Raw genomic sequence first — 14,662 nt, forward strand, 5'->3', positions numbered from 1 at the left:
TAGATGTGGCATCAACTCTAGCAGGTGAGCTATCTGAACACCCTGAAATCAGGAATATTTTAATTTCACTATTATTTCATTGACTAAAATTTAGCCCAATGAGAGAATACATTATAATGACTGTTATGTTCATAGGTTTCACACTGTTAATCTGCCAATCTACAGTATAGACTTTTATGGATTAACTACATTTTATGAGACAGGGTCCCTGAAACTACACCTTATCAGTGGCCTTTGAGGATCCTTGACACCAAAAAAGTTGAGAACCACTGGTTTAAAGGAACGTACATCTCAAAGGTGGTTTGTAAAAAGTTTATTGTGTAGCTGTTTTTTTTTTTTTTTGCATTCTGGGAAATATAGGACATCAGTATTTGAAGAATAAATAAATTATATTGGTCACAGAAACAAAAAAATAACTAATTTGCAAACTTTCAACTTAAAATGAGTCCAGGGAGGTACTGAATTGCACAGATTGACAATAATGAACAATGCAGATAAATCTAAGGGTAGATTTTATTTTTTACAAAATACAAAAATGTTTATCAGCTGCTCTTCACTACCAGGCAATGGTTAAGGAGTAACATAACCGCAGGCTGAAAAGCAGTGCTTTACAGCCCTCTCTGGTTGAAAGTTTCAAGCTTCTGACCCCAGCTTCACTTATAGGTGTCAAAGAGTGCTTTGTCGCACCTGTAACCACAACCAACAGTGATGTCATGGGGGTGTTATGTTACTCCTGAAAGAACTACAACAAGATAATTCACACAATTAACGAACGGCACATTAGTCATTTTTTTCTCACTGTGCTATAGAAGGAACCGCTTTTGCCTGTGATGGTGGAGGAAGTGGCGGGGGGCAGTTCGGGGCTTTGACTCCAGGCTTTCTCGGAGGAGGCTTTTTGAGGCTGGCCGTCTGAGCTCGAGGCGCGGGTGTCGGCTGGGTGCTCGTGTCCGCAGCCGCCAGGGGTGTGGTGGGAGGTGGAGGGGCCTGGAGCTTGGGAGGTGCTGCAGGTTTGGGTTTGGAGAAATGAACTGCCATCTGCTCGTTTCCTTGGTTAGCTTTGTTCAAGTTGAAAGCTCTTTTTGCTGTAGGATGACAAAAGAAACAGACAGTGAGATTATAAGGAAGTGGTAGTTGCAGATTGCCACCAACTCTCCTCATCGTCACTTCCAAGCATGTAGGAGAAAATACAGTGGCTGCGAAACTCAAGAAAGATGCAAAAAAGCCTTATCTAGAGACAGTGTTTGGTTTGTCCATTCTGGGCTACTGTAGAAACAACTTTGTAGAAGAGGACCTGCTCCCTCTGCAGATAAAAACAGCTCATTCTAATTCTTATTTTCAGGTTATTATACACTAAGGACACATCATTTATATTCCACTTCTGTCAATGGTTCCTCCTCCTACAACACAATGTTGACCAGTAGCTTACAGTAGCTAATGTTTGCTAACTTTTCAAAGGTATTGTTAAAAGAGTTTGGGACTCTACGACTCTTCTTCACATTTTAGCACTGCATGCATTTTAGTATGATTATCCTGTAACTGTCACATGTGGCCACTGTAGCAGCTGTTTAGTAATAAGTTGCATAATTTGACTTCAAACCGAATTTTAAAGACAAGTGTGATAAGACTGTGCAAATATTAGATTTAGCCTATTGAACATAAAACTAACATAAAAATGTAATTAACCAAAAAATTGCAAATTGCAATTTCTAATCAATTTGTAAACCAAGAGAAATTATATTTGGTGCCAAATAGTGTTTAACAAAAAAAATGTATTGTGATAAATATAATTAATACAGTCCAAGTTGAGGACTATATCTACAGACTTTTGTGTCCTCAGTGAAACTCTATATGTGATATAGAACTTATAAATGTTAAATGTTAAAAAAGTATGATGATCATATCTGATTGTATCTGACTGGATTTTGAATTTCCAGTTTTAGATGATCATCAGTGTTTAGACGACCAGTATCCTGCTTTCAAGTTGAAGGAAGGAAGTCTAACATTTGTCTGAGTGGCTGCTGCAAAAGAGTGCTGCTCTCAAATTAGTAAGAAGAACTGGAAGACAAACTTAGCTTAAACTTAAAGAACTTTTCAATGTTGGTGGGGAAATTGAATTGAATTGAATTGAATTGAATATGCTCTACCAAGTGATTTGCACTTAACACTATAAAATACCTCAGTCGGTTATGTGATAGTAAACATGGTAAAACACTACTGCTTAACACAACATCAGAGAACAGTATATTAAACATATTAAACAGTCTGACAAGGGGATCCGTTTTGTAGTCAGGCATATCAGGATGAGAATGGAGAAGAAGAGAAAGTATTTCAGCCTCAACCACCACTGAGGCAGTTGCAACAATGTGAGCGATGACGCATTACCCAAGAGACCCAAGAGAGATATTTTGGTCAGTGGCGTGAGGCTTCCTGTTTCCTGTGTACTTCCTGGTTGTTACAACAAGAACAGTAGATTTATTTTCTCTGTCTGTAAGCTTGACCTAACAAATCGCCACTTTGACTTTGTGAGAGGAAAAATGGTAGAAGTAAAAACAAACTATACAGGATATTTACACAATAAAAAGAGTTATATAATGGGACGTGCTGGTGCGCGGCTCCTGCCACTGTTGGTCAACATCGTTGGTGGTTTGGGCCATTTAAAGGGGCACTACACCAATTTTACACTTGAAGATTGGTTTACTTGTTATGGGGAGTACTATTCAACCTGTAACAAGACTTGAATAATGACCTCTCTGGCTCTGACAGGACTTTTATAAAATCTGAGGAAACACCCCTGAAGATGTCATGGTGATGTGATCAGAGTTGTCTTGGCTTCAAATGTATAACAGAATGTCGTGAACTGAAGTTTGAAAGGTGGGAAGCGTGTAATAAAAGACACTATTGATTTGCATTTTGGGAAATCCAGGATCCATTGTTTCTGGAGCTTGACCTATTACGAGGAACTCAAATTTTGACCAATCTTTTAAAAACCTTTAATAACCAAATCACGAAAACGAAATTAACCAGTGTGCTGGGGTGCCTTGTGTTACTGAACAAGTCAACATCTGAGGTTTGGACAGCCAGTGGACTCACGTTTATACGGTGAGGTCATTTTCACGAATGCTCTGGGAGAATCTGGAGGTGCCTCCAAAATTGGCTCCAGCTGGCTCTGATCTGAGCACGGCTTCTGGGCTGCTCCTGTTGCTTTAGGGAGTGGGGATTGGCTCTGGTTTGCTGTCGAGCTAGAGGCAATGGAAGTGCTGGAGCCCATGACGGGGCTGGGATTGACGGATGATGAGCTGCTGGATGTTGTGTTTTGATGGGTTGAGGCTGCTGTCTCAGCGACAGGGCTGGCCCATGTGGAGGTGCCACTGCGACTCACAGAGCCAGATTTCACCAGGAAGAAGCCACCACTGTCCTGAGAGGCTGTGCTGATGGAAAGAAAAAGACAATGGTTAAAATCCTGGAATGAGGTGCAAATACTCCACACGGTAATCTCTTGCCACCATTTGGAGCCACTAACGAGCAAAACAAGGACAGCTTTAACCCTTTAACCTTCATACTGTTAATTTTGCCCTTACAGAGCAGTACCTGTTTGACTTTGAGAGCGGGAGGTGATAAGAGGAGCAGGAGGAGGCTGTGGATGAAGAGGAGGAGACTGTTCTGCTCAGTTTCTCCTTTTCTGAGATCAGAGACTGGGCAACAGGAGCTGGCAGAGACCCATCAGGGACCTCGGGAATTTCTGGGATCTCAAAGGATATTGCTGATCAAAATGAAACAAAGTGAAAAACTTTAAATGTATGATATTAAATAGACACTATTTCATTTAAAGAATAATTATAAATTATAGCCATCGAATGTATTGCTGAGATCAAATAACGCTACCAAGAACTGGGTAAGATTAGGAGAAGTCAAATGACCAGACTAAATCTATTTTGAAAGGTAAAAAATCCCCAAACTGTCTGGTATAAACAGACAGACTTTCTGGTTCAACTTTGACCTGCTGCAGTTGAAGTAGTTGTTTGCATTTCCTGTGCAATGGGTGCAATGGGTGCAATAGATGCGGTGACTTTCAGTTTGATTTCAACAAAAAGTTTAGTTTAGCATTTTCCAGAATGGGTGAAGTGGCACATCAGGGTGGCTTAAATACAAGCCAAGGGTGCCTTTATTTACATTTACACTTACATTTGTTAATTTCTATTTATCTATTATACATTTTAACAATATTTCACTACATTAAAAATAAGGCAATGTCTACATGGTACATTAACCACATTTCATGTTATGTTTTTAGACATATGAAAACAGCAGCTAATGACAGGACAGCTCAAAGTTGCCTGTTGTCAAGTTATATTAGTAAATACTGTCTAGTAATTTAAAAAAATACAGGGCAGAGGTGGCAAAAGTACACACATTCTTTTCTCAATTTGAAGTACGGACAATGTAAAAAAAAAAATACAATAAAAGTAGAAGTACTGATTCAAGTGACTGAATCAGTACTTCTACTTACTCAACTAAAAGTGAAAAAGTACTCTCTTGGTTTCTCTGAAGGACATTTCTACCGGCTGTTTCTGTACAAAGCCAACAAATTGGGTGGAGTCTCCGTCACGTTACTTTCATGCACAATATGCACCCATCTTGATGTTGGGAAGACATGCAATGATGCAAGAAACAATAATAATCGATAATGCATTAAAAATTAAAGTAATAACCCTGTATTCAAAATGTGAGGAGTAGAAAGTACAGATACTTGAAAAAACTAAGTACAATAATAAAGTATTTGTACTTCCCACTTCTGATATAGGGACATTAGGATGACACATGCATCAATACATAATATTGAGTCTCTTTTCTTGAAGAGTTCACATCTGGTTTTATAACCTGTATCATTTCAGATTTGCTTGTGCACATAAGATACATATTCCTAAATAAATATGGGTTTAAACGCAGTAACACAAACTAATTATTATGACCTATTTATTAATAACAAATTAATAAGAACTAATACATACACAGTGCACAAAGAGTAGGATAAACAGAGCTGTCAGTAGGGGCCTAGAGATAATGTTTCTCCTGAGCCTTGATGTTTACAAATGATCTGATCATCTGACTCATTGTTATCATTAGCACATGATAAAATGCCAAAACTACGTAACTACTGCTTTACAATATCCCTTTAAAGACTGAAAGCTGATGTCACAATAAAGGGGTTCGTCAGCGTTTGGTGTTTGTATACCTTCGGGGAAGAGGCTGGAGCTGTTCTGAATAAGAGGCTCGATGACCGTCACCACTTGTACTGATGAAGCCGAGGCCATGTCAAACAGAGCAGCTTCCCTAAAGAGGCAAAAAGAAGAAGGATATGTGAGACAGGTTAGAGAAAGTAAGAGTAAAGGAGTTATTTTTCAGTCATATTCAACCAGGGTGTCACTAAAGTAAAAACTACAGTCTCCTCAGCTAGGAAAATCTCCATTTAGGTTTAACCACTGTGAGTTTTCATGCATTCTCTTCCTGTAACTAATACACACAAAAATCCCCATTGCAAAGAAAGTGTTAACCAATCAACCATCTTTCATGCTTCATCTGTTAAAAGGATGTTGTGGTTCAGCTTCTTGTGACTAACTGGTCTGGTTGATGAAATGTCACTAATGTTTATTCCTCCATATTAGGACACAAAGATGATGAAAGAGGAAGAGGAGGCAGGACAGGGCAACACGTGTGAATGGAGTATGGTAATAGTACACGCAGGGTAAAGACAGGAAGATGGATCTGGTCACTACGCACCCTTCAGCTCGTGGCCAGAGTAGGTTGGGCCCCAGGACAATGGCAATGTTACTGGGCGTCATCTTGTTTATAGCCTGCTGCTCAGACAACAGAGACAAGAACTGGACGAGGTACCTGACAGGGAGAAAGAGAAAGATTGTAGTCCACTGTCACAGTAAGCAAGTAGTAGATGACTTATTAATGCTACCAGATAGGAAGTAAAATATCCAAATGTAAAATTATTTTTAACTACCCATTTAAAACCTGTTGGATAAACCGAACAAGAGTCTACAGCCACGCTCGCAGCTCTGCCAGGCTAACATGCCGATGTTCCCCAGGTGTAATGTTTACCATGTTCAGAGTGTTAGCATCAAGCAGCAACCTCTGTGGCTGAAAAATGTCAACAGAGAAGGGCCTAAAACTGCAGTTCCTCAAATGGCCACTTGAGGCTCCATTAGGTCATGACAACTGTACAGGTGGGGAATTTTTATATACCTGTTAATTATATGAAGGCTTAAAGTTATGCATAATTAAAGACATTGCTACTTTGAGCCACAAGTGGGTGGCTGATACTTCCATCTGACCAGAAAGGTGGACTGACTGACAGAGCTTCATCCATAAAGCTGCTAGTGGCTAAAATGCATTTAATTTAAGTTGAATACGAGGATGTCTTTTTTTGTTCCTGAAATGATAAAACCTTTTTGATAGTAGTGTGACATTGACATATACTGTAAATGTGTCACTGCCAGATACAGAAAACAGAAGTGCAAAGAGACACCTCACTGTGTACACACCTGAGGTTGTTGTAGTTTTCAGGTGGCAGTTTCTTCAGTAGTACTCTGAACTGCTCTAGCTTCTCCGTCAGGTCTTTTTCCCTGTGAGGAAAGAGCTCAAACTCAGAAACAGACCACGGTAAAAATGAGAGATAAATGGTGTAGATATTATACACACCCTGCTGCTTTAAACCAGTCGGTGTAGAGTTCAAAGGTCATGAGAGGTTCAGGAAGTTCTCGCAGGTAGCACTTCAAAGCTCCTAACACCACACATTCAGAGATGAATCATTATTTGTAATTAAATAAGCCGAGGTAATATGTTAACTTACTGTACTGTCCATTTTTGTGTTGTTAGATATATAATATTAGTTATTAAAAACACATGATATTTTCTCCCACAGTGATTCATGCTATAGTCAGCATTCATATCACTGATCTAAAAATTCTCTAGCACACAGGAAATGATGTAGCCTTTTTTACATTACTGGAAGCTGCAACATGGGGCTGTATTTGGAGCAGCTAACAGAAGAGGAACTGGGCAGTTAGATTGAGCTGTGAGAGTCACGTTGGCTGAACAGGCGAGGAAGACCTCGCCCTTACAACGAAAACTACACCTACAGTAAGAGGCAATCTAAGCACACGCATCCTCACCGGCCACAGCATGAGGGTCCATGCTGAACTCGCTGTGGTCGACCGTTTCTTGATCCAAACAGGTCTTCAGCCTCTTCACCACTGAGGCTGCTGCTGCCAGACGAAACAGACCCTGCGGGACAAGGAAGGAGAGGACAGAGACAAAGATGGACAAAAGGAGTGTTAAAGTTGGAGAGCTAGGAGATAACAGCACAGTCGCAGTAAAGACCAGCCATGCCGAGTACAAGTCAGTTCCATGGCCAGGTCTAATACGGTTTTATTCCAAGTTGCAAAAAGCAGAGCAGTGCAGTGCATGTCAAGACTTAAAAAAAAACATGTTAAAGAATAGAAATACTACTTAACAGAGTATATATATATATATATATATATATATATATATATATATATATATATATAAATAGAAAATGTATATATAGATATATATATATGTATCTTATAATACAAGAATGTTTTAAAATTGTGTTTAGTGCTAATTAGCAACTGTTAGCATACTAGCACAATAAACTAAAATCATCATTGTAAACAATATACATACTTCACATTAGCATGCTAGCATGCTGACGTTAGCATGTAGCTCAAAGAACCACTGTACCAAAACAGCCTCACAGAGTTGCTAGCGTGGCTGTAGACCTTTAGTCTTGTTTTCAAATGAATACATATCTTTGCAAATGTAATTATAATGTGTAAGACACTTCATAAGACATCAACGATTTGTATCTACATGCAAAATGTCCATTACCATATCTTTAAACGTGTGTATATAGAAGTTTAAGGACCACAGATATTTTGGTTTCTGACAGCTGAAATCTCTTTGCAGTGCCCAGGAGGAAATAAATCTAGCACCAATAAAATTAGACATTATTTAAAATGAAAACGTAATCAAGTGAAAGGACATCAGTTGTAAATGTGGTCTGAACACTGGATAAAGGAAAGAGAGACAGAGGGGATGATGGGTAAGGACTCAGCCTTAGTGCATGGGGCACACAACCTACTAATGTGAGCTACTGGAGAGCCCCAAGGTAATAGTACTAATAGTAATAGTAATTTACATGCTTATCACACTGAAGGTTATGATTATCACTTTGAGCGCTTTAGTCTGATCCTGTCAGTCCTACCTCCTCTCTCATGCCCGTTCTCAGCAGCATGTGAATGCACTCCTGGATTGGTGCAGCGATTTCTCTATTGCTTTGAGACAAATGAGAGAGCAGACGCTCCCCATAGACCTTCTGGCTAGAGAGGGTTAGCGGCGGCCCTGTGGAATCAGATAAGTACAAAGAGGAAATAAGTGCACAATACTGCAATGACAGTGGAGTAAATTCATGCTCAGACTGGTGCAAACTAACTTCACCTTTTTGACTGTGATTCTCTTTGAGTTCGTTGATGTTTTTGTCCAGAAACTCGTGTGAATTTTTGTGGTACTCTGCTTGCAGCTCAAGAAGCTGTCATTGGGGGAAAAAAACAGAGGTAAATTTGCAAGACTGATGTAAATACAGCAGTCTGTGGTTAGACTACAGCTTTATGCGCAGTTTCTGTGAGGTAAAGGTATTATTATATTGCTTGCACACCGCATCACAACTGCAACTTACACGGATGAAGTAGTTAGCGTAGTCTTCTTCCTTAGTTGCAAAGTGATAGAGATCTGCAGAGTACTGGTCCTACACAGACATAAAAACAGAGAGGTGAAAGGTAAAACCTACCCTACTAGTCCTCAGAGGTTCAGTGCCTTGCTAAACAACACTGCACCACGGGTGGACGCTTGCTGCAGCTCAGGTGGTTGTGAAAGGAAGCACTGGTACCTTGATACACTCCAATCTCCTCCAAGCTTCTTCCACTTCCTCCCGGAGCCCATCCTGCTTTGCTTGGGGACCAGTGCTGGCTTGGCTCCTGACCACACAGACAGAAATTTGTCAAATATAAATTAACCTCTTTGACGGTGGATTAATTGCAACACACTGCGGCTGTGTAACTCACCTGATTCGTGCATTGTTCCAGTCTGTTGTGAGTTTTGCAAACTGTTTCTTGTTCTTGAGGATCTCTGGTAAATCATCCTAGAAGGGGAAACAAATACAAATATTGGGGTAAAAACTCAAACTGGTTCAAGAGAAATTACACAATGAATACACACAGGTAGGATTAATTATAGGTCACAAGCTCAGGCCCAGAGTAACATGATTTAAAATACAAGGAAACTCTGTTTTTGTAAAGTTTATTGGAAGTGCTGTCCTTGTCCTTTGTTTTATGATTTTACACATTTACGATTCAGCACCCCGTTTGCATAGGCTTAATGGGAGTTGAGCACATTCATCTTATTTCACCAACATGCAAAACATAATTCACTACCAATAAAATGTTCCATAAAGTGTGATTATTATTGATGTTTTCATTTTATTTAAGGTATTTGTACCAAACATAATTGAAAAATCTTGAATTTGAAGTGGTACTATGTGAAGAGCAGTTTGACTCTTATTGCTAAAATAAGCAAGAAGTCCCATCACTATGGCAGCTCACTCCTTATTGGCTCTTTACAGTCATATTGGATCTTAAAACTAACCTACATTAAACATTTCTCCATTCACAAATCCATCAGTGTTCTAGTATTTAGTCTCTGTTCAACAACACGCAGTACAAGCCACTGTCACCTCGCTGAGCTTGTTGAGTGGCTCCAGAACTGACTTCTCCACTTTCATCTCAAAGTCTGCAAGCATGCTGGCCAGCATCTTCTCCATGAAACAGCACATCTCCAACACCCTCCTGCCACACACACACACACACACACACACACACACACACACACACACACACACATTTAAGTTAGGATCTTAAAAGAGATATGAGTTGGAAAGAAACCATTCAACACAAACACAAGAGGATCTTGCACAATGTGGAGAGCTTGCAACAAGAACTAAACTCACATACAGCTACACTATCAGAGCCTCAAAAATAAAAAATAAAAATAAAATACATGAATAGAATTTTAAAAAATAGATTCAAGTCACAAGCTGTAGACAGTGTGTGGGATCCTGTTTCTTTTTCACCCAGAACTGAAAACCATCGTACTAAAGCCATGAGGTTTTCTCATGACAGTAGTCAACACGGCTGTTAGTCAAGAGTTCAGGTCAAGAGCATGGAGGGAGGGATGGATAACTGCAGAGGATCAAACCTGTCACCTGATAGAAGACTCTGCATCAAAGTCTTTAAGGCTCTCCGCCATGCTGACAGACAGCAGCATCAGAGGGAGCTTTTTCTGTGGAGACAAAAGCGGATGTAACACCTTCCAGCAACCAATCAAATGTTTCACAGACTCATAAACTCAGGAGTTTCAGTACCATTCGTTTCTCGGCCTCCAGCCCTTGCTGACTCTGCATGCAGGCCTGCAGCTTCTTGTGAAGGACCTGAGCCGCCTTCTTGGCCGGTTCCACCCGCTGCTCCACCTTCAGTCAGAAACAATGTGATCTGTTAACCGGCAGCAAAGCTGTTGCACATGTCAGTGTCTGTTAAAGAGTTAATCACCAAGTGCTGCTTCTGGTGCCTTTAATGTCATTAACTTGTGTTCTTTTCAAAATAAGGTATGCTGTGGTAATTTGTTATGTATGTTTAATGTGTTTTTATGTTGTCTTGCTGTTAATGATTGGTGTGTGAGTTTAGGTGGGTGTATCTTCAAAAGCTCATGGAACAATAACGTTTTAAAATGTACAAAATGCAGCTAAAGCTACACTTGGTAATAATTAGTCATTTATAGAAAAAAAGCTGTAGGGATGAAACTGGATTCTCACCAAAACCAGGTCCTCGTGTAGAAGTTCAGTGGCATCCTGTGACCTGCAGAAGTGTTTGTTGTGTGAGACAGTGAATATACAGGTGTCAAAACAGATGTCAAAAATAGTGCTGGCAATAATTGGTCAACAACAATTATGATATTTGATGCCCTTTTATTCTAATTTAGGATGACAATTTACAATTATTGTTATTATCGATTAATCTGGGGACATTATCTCGAATTCTCTATTTAGTCTAAAAATATAGTAGGGGAGAGTGGGGTAAGATGAGCCATTTTTCATATTTAGGATCACTACATCAAGGCAATCATAGTTTTGTCCCTAACTAATATATCTGCATATATTTCAGGATGTTGTGCATCCCTTCAAACAAACAGAATGAGTGTAAACATAACTGCTGTGATAATATAGCATGTCCAAAGCATAGGAGCGGGGTAAGTTGAGCTGTATCCCTACCATTTTGACTTTATTAGTCCCCACAGCTAAAATGGTGCACTTTTATGCTAGGTTTATGACCTGTTATAGTTCATAGATACCACAATTGATGTATAAAACAAATTAATATTATCTATTTTGGTCTAAACACAATTCTCATGAAACTTATGATAGACTAAATTCACTTTCAAGAGTGAAAAATGATTTTTTGGAAATAAATATCTAACCACTTTACCCATGTGGTTCTTACATTCACCACTGAAATGATGCCTTCCTCCTAAATATTTGGTCACATGATCAATGTTTTTTACCATTTCCTAGCAACAAGGTGTGGCTCAACTTACCCTTTGGCTCAACTTACCCCACTCTCCCCTATACAAAAAAATTATCTTTCAGCGTATAGTTTCTATGTTAGATTTGAATGAAAAACAATTCAAACTTGTGCTGCATTCGTGTGCTGTTGAAACAGTCTGAGAAACAGGATTTTACAAGCTGCCTGCTATTAAGGCAGATAATAATCAGATGATAATTAAATAGAAACCACAGTTTGAGTTCTTAATACATTTGGTGGCTGACTAATGAGGACATTTTTAAGCCTGACATGAAGCCACCAACCTAAAGCTGGAGTGTGAGGGCTGCAGCTGTGGTTTTTTCAGAGAGAGGAGAGAGGGGTTGAAACAAAAAACACCCTCTCCCGTCTCTGCTCACAGACGTTTAAAAAAAAGGAGGGAAGGAGATGAACAGAGGTGAAACACAACAAACTCCTCTGCTGCTTTGAGAACATCTTCAAGCAACCAAAAGGAAGCCCAACCCAGTTCACAAAGAGGTGAGATGAGCTTGAGTACCTCCAAGGTGCAGTTTCTTATTTCCACCAGTGAACCTGACATCTGACGTTCCAAAAACACAAACAGGAGAATTCCCCAAAGTATCTGAACCACACACCAGTTCCCTTTTTCAGGCAGAGATTATTTCATTATTACATCAGAGCATGTGAGCAGATGTGATGTATGGTTTACTAAGAAACTAAAAGTCTGTGTGTATGTCTGTGTTGTTCAGTTCTCATATAATAGGGGTTGTACCCTGACCACAGTGACACAGAAAACTGACACATCAGTCATAATCAATATATTGTTAAACATTGTTTGAGGTATTGGGCTCTGTTCATACATAAGATACACTACCTGTTTGTTAGTTCCGTGCATTATTGCAGATACCTTGCGTGTGTGCATCAGTCTCATGTTTTCTACACAAGTGATAATCTCATCAAGGTCATAGCATGAGTACAAACTGAGAACTGGGTAAAATGCCGCTGTGGTAGCCCACGTTGCTCTGCTGCAGATGCACGCTGTGTAGGTTTATTATTAAACCAGAGTGCGTCACACACACACACACACACACACCTTTAGCCATGTTGCATGCAAGTTTGTACCAAAAAAACCAAACAGGGTGTAGGTGTGATTTGTTCACCCGCTCATTTGTGTCACTTTCATACACAGGAACCTTTCTAGATCAGGTCAGCCTGTTTAGCACATGAAGGAACATAAAGGTTCTCGATCAAACAAACTGTTAAAGTTGTGTTTTCTCTCAGAGAGATGTCACAACAGAGTGCCAACCCTCAGTTAGATGTCCACAGTGTTTCACAGTGTGTGTGTGGCCAACATACACCACAAACTTAAGTCAGTTTGTTGAATCAGATGAGTAGAACCTCTCTGGCTTTCACGCATAGAAGAGCCTGAGGTTTCCCTCAAAACCCACACATCATGATTCACATTAAAGAGGAACCAGCAATTTCTGTGCAAGCCAGCTTTAAACACTTTTCAACACAGCGTCTGCAACAGTGAAAACGAGAACAGAATTCAACATTTCCTCAAAGCAGAATACGCAGATTAAATGAAAACTTCTCCAGTAAAGCAGGTAAATAATGCACAGGACCTCCCACAGGCTTTGTGAAAGTCCATAAAAGTTTCTGTGTTTGAGGAAAATAGAATGAGCCTTCTCTGTTTTTATAACTGAAATGATCCATCCTAAGATTAACGCTCAGATTCCTGAGGAAAGATTTGTAACAGTGACCCACAACAGCAGCTTTAAAGTGAGACTTTGGCTAAACAAAAGCTACACGAAACAGTTACGGGAAGAGGCTAAATGTGTAATGGTTGGACAAGGGCGGACTACCTAAGTTGTCTTTTTTTAGATATCTGTAGCTGACATTAACCACCATATCCAACACCAAAAGCCTCACAGTGCCCTGAACAAGGGAGTGTTTCATTACTTATGAAGTTTTTATTTATAAGATGTTGAGATATTTCTTCTTTCAAAAGTTGAAATGTATGTAACCATAGTCACTCACTGAGAAATTGAAATAAATTAAAACATGATTCCTAAACCTGACATGGTCATGTGTAAATCATCAGACCAAAATCCTACAACAAAACATCCCCCCTTTTGGGCTCGCACACGCTCTTGAAAGCCCCTGAGTTCAGTGTACATGTGAGTGTGGGAGACACAGTGTGCATATTACAGCTTCAATCCAACATATTCTACAATATCAGAGGAGAAATCAGTCACTTACTTTGCCGCAGAGCCAAACTGCTTCAGGATGCTCAGAGACTGCCGGAGCATGCTGGCAGTGGAGTCAAACCACCTCTCTGCTTGACCTTCTCAGCCCCACAATGTATCCTGCTCTGAGAACGTCCACACAGGGTCCAGCTGTGTTACTTCATCAGGGAAAGAAGGTACAGACCTGTCGCCTCTGCCTCTGTGGTAGTTGTCTTTGTGTGTATATGTGTGTGTGTTTTGGGCCGCCAGTTTTCGTTCTGGTTTCAGGAGCGTGCTCTTAAGCCTGACACAAACCGATGAATGAGGAAGTTGAACGGATGAAGTGTCAGCTTTGAGGGGGAAGAGAGATTTTTCTGCTCTCACACTATGATTTAAAAGTTAGTGCTGTAAAGACACATGTGGTGACTTGGTGCATAATAGCGGTACATTTAGTTTTGATTCAGTTTCACATAAACAAAATCTTTTTCCTCCAACCAGACGAGAAGGCAAATCTTTATGTAATAAGACATTTGCATATTGAATCTCAACACACCAAAATGGTGCAGTATTATGCCACAGGTCTGCTGTTAATATGTCTGCTTTGCAGGTTGTGGTTAGTATGTACTTCTGTAAATGCTAAATGCTTAGGAGTTAAAAGGATGTGAGAAGACTAAAAGAGGAAACTATCAATGTTGGCTGTAAATGTATCTTTTTTTTTAAGTCAGTTTGAAAATTATT

General features: G+C 39.8%; 1 protein-coding gene across 1 annotated transcript; it reads right to left on the bottom strand.

Moving 5' to 3' along the window:
- Positions 1 to 298: 298 nt before the first annotated feature.
- Positions 299 to 14,336, bottom strand: sh3bp1 (SH3-domain binding protein 1). The gene is made up of 18 exons (XM_051417751.1): positions 13,959 to 14,336; positions 10,955 to 10,997; positions 10,508 to 10,612; positions 10,349 to 10,425; positions 9,821 to 9,932; positions 9,153 to 9,229; positions 8,978 to 9,065; positions 8,768 to 8,836; positions 8,530 to 8,620; positions 8,297 to 8,433; positions 7,182 to 7,293; positions 6,709 to 6,790; positions 6,552 to 6,632; positions 5,779 to 5,892; positions 5,234 to 5,331; positions 3,589 to 3,760; positions 3,091 to 3,428; positions 299 to 1,082 (listed from the first exon to the last, which is right to left on the bottom strand). Exons 1-18 carry the CDS (start codon positions 14,006 to 14,008, stop codon positions 796 to 798), a joined length of 2,133 nt encoding a protein of 710 aa, XP_051273711.1. The 5' UTR covers positions 14,009 to 14,336; the 3' UTR covers positions 299 to 795.
- Positions 14,337 to 14,662: the final 326 nt, after the last annotated feature.

The sequence above is a fragment of the Dicentrarchus labrax genome, unplaced genomic scaffold (genome assembly GCF_905237075.1).
Source record: "Dicentrarchus labrax unplaced genomic scaffold, dlabrax2021, whole genome shotgun sequence".
Classification (NCBI taxonomy): domain Eukaryota; kingdom Metazoa; phylum Chordata; class Actinopteri; family Moronidae; genus Dicentrarchus; species Dicentrarchus labrax.

Coding starts and splice junctions, on each gene's coding strand:
- sh3bp1 (XM_051417751.1), bottom strand. CDS start 14,008: ATGCTCCGGCAGTCTCTGAGCATCCTGAAGCAGTTTGGCTCTGCGGCA. Junction 8,621..8,767: donor ACGCTAACTACTTCATCCGT/GTAAGTTGCAGT, acceptor CCCCAATGACAG/CTTCTTGAGCTGCAAGCAGA. Junction 3,761..5,233: donor CTCCAGCCTCTTCCCCGAAG/GTATACAAACAC, acceptor CATTTTGATCAG/CAATATCCTTTGAGATCCCA.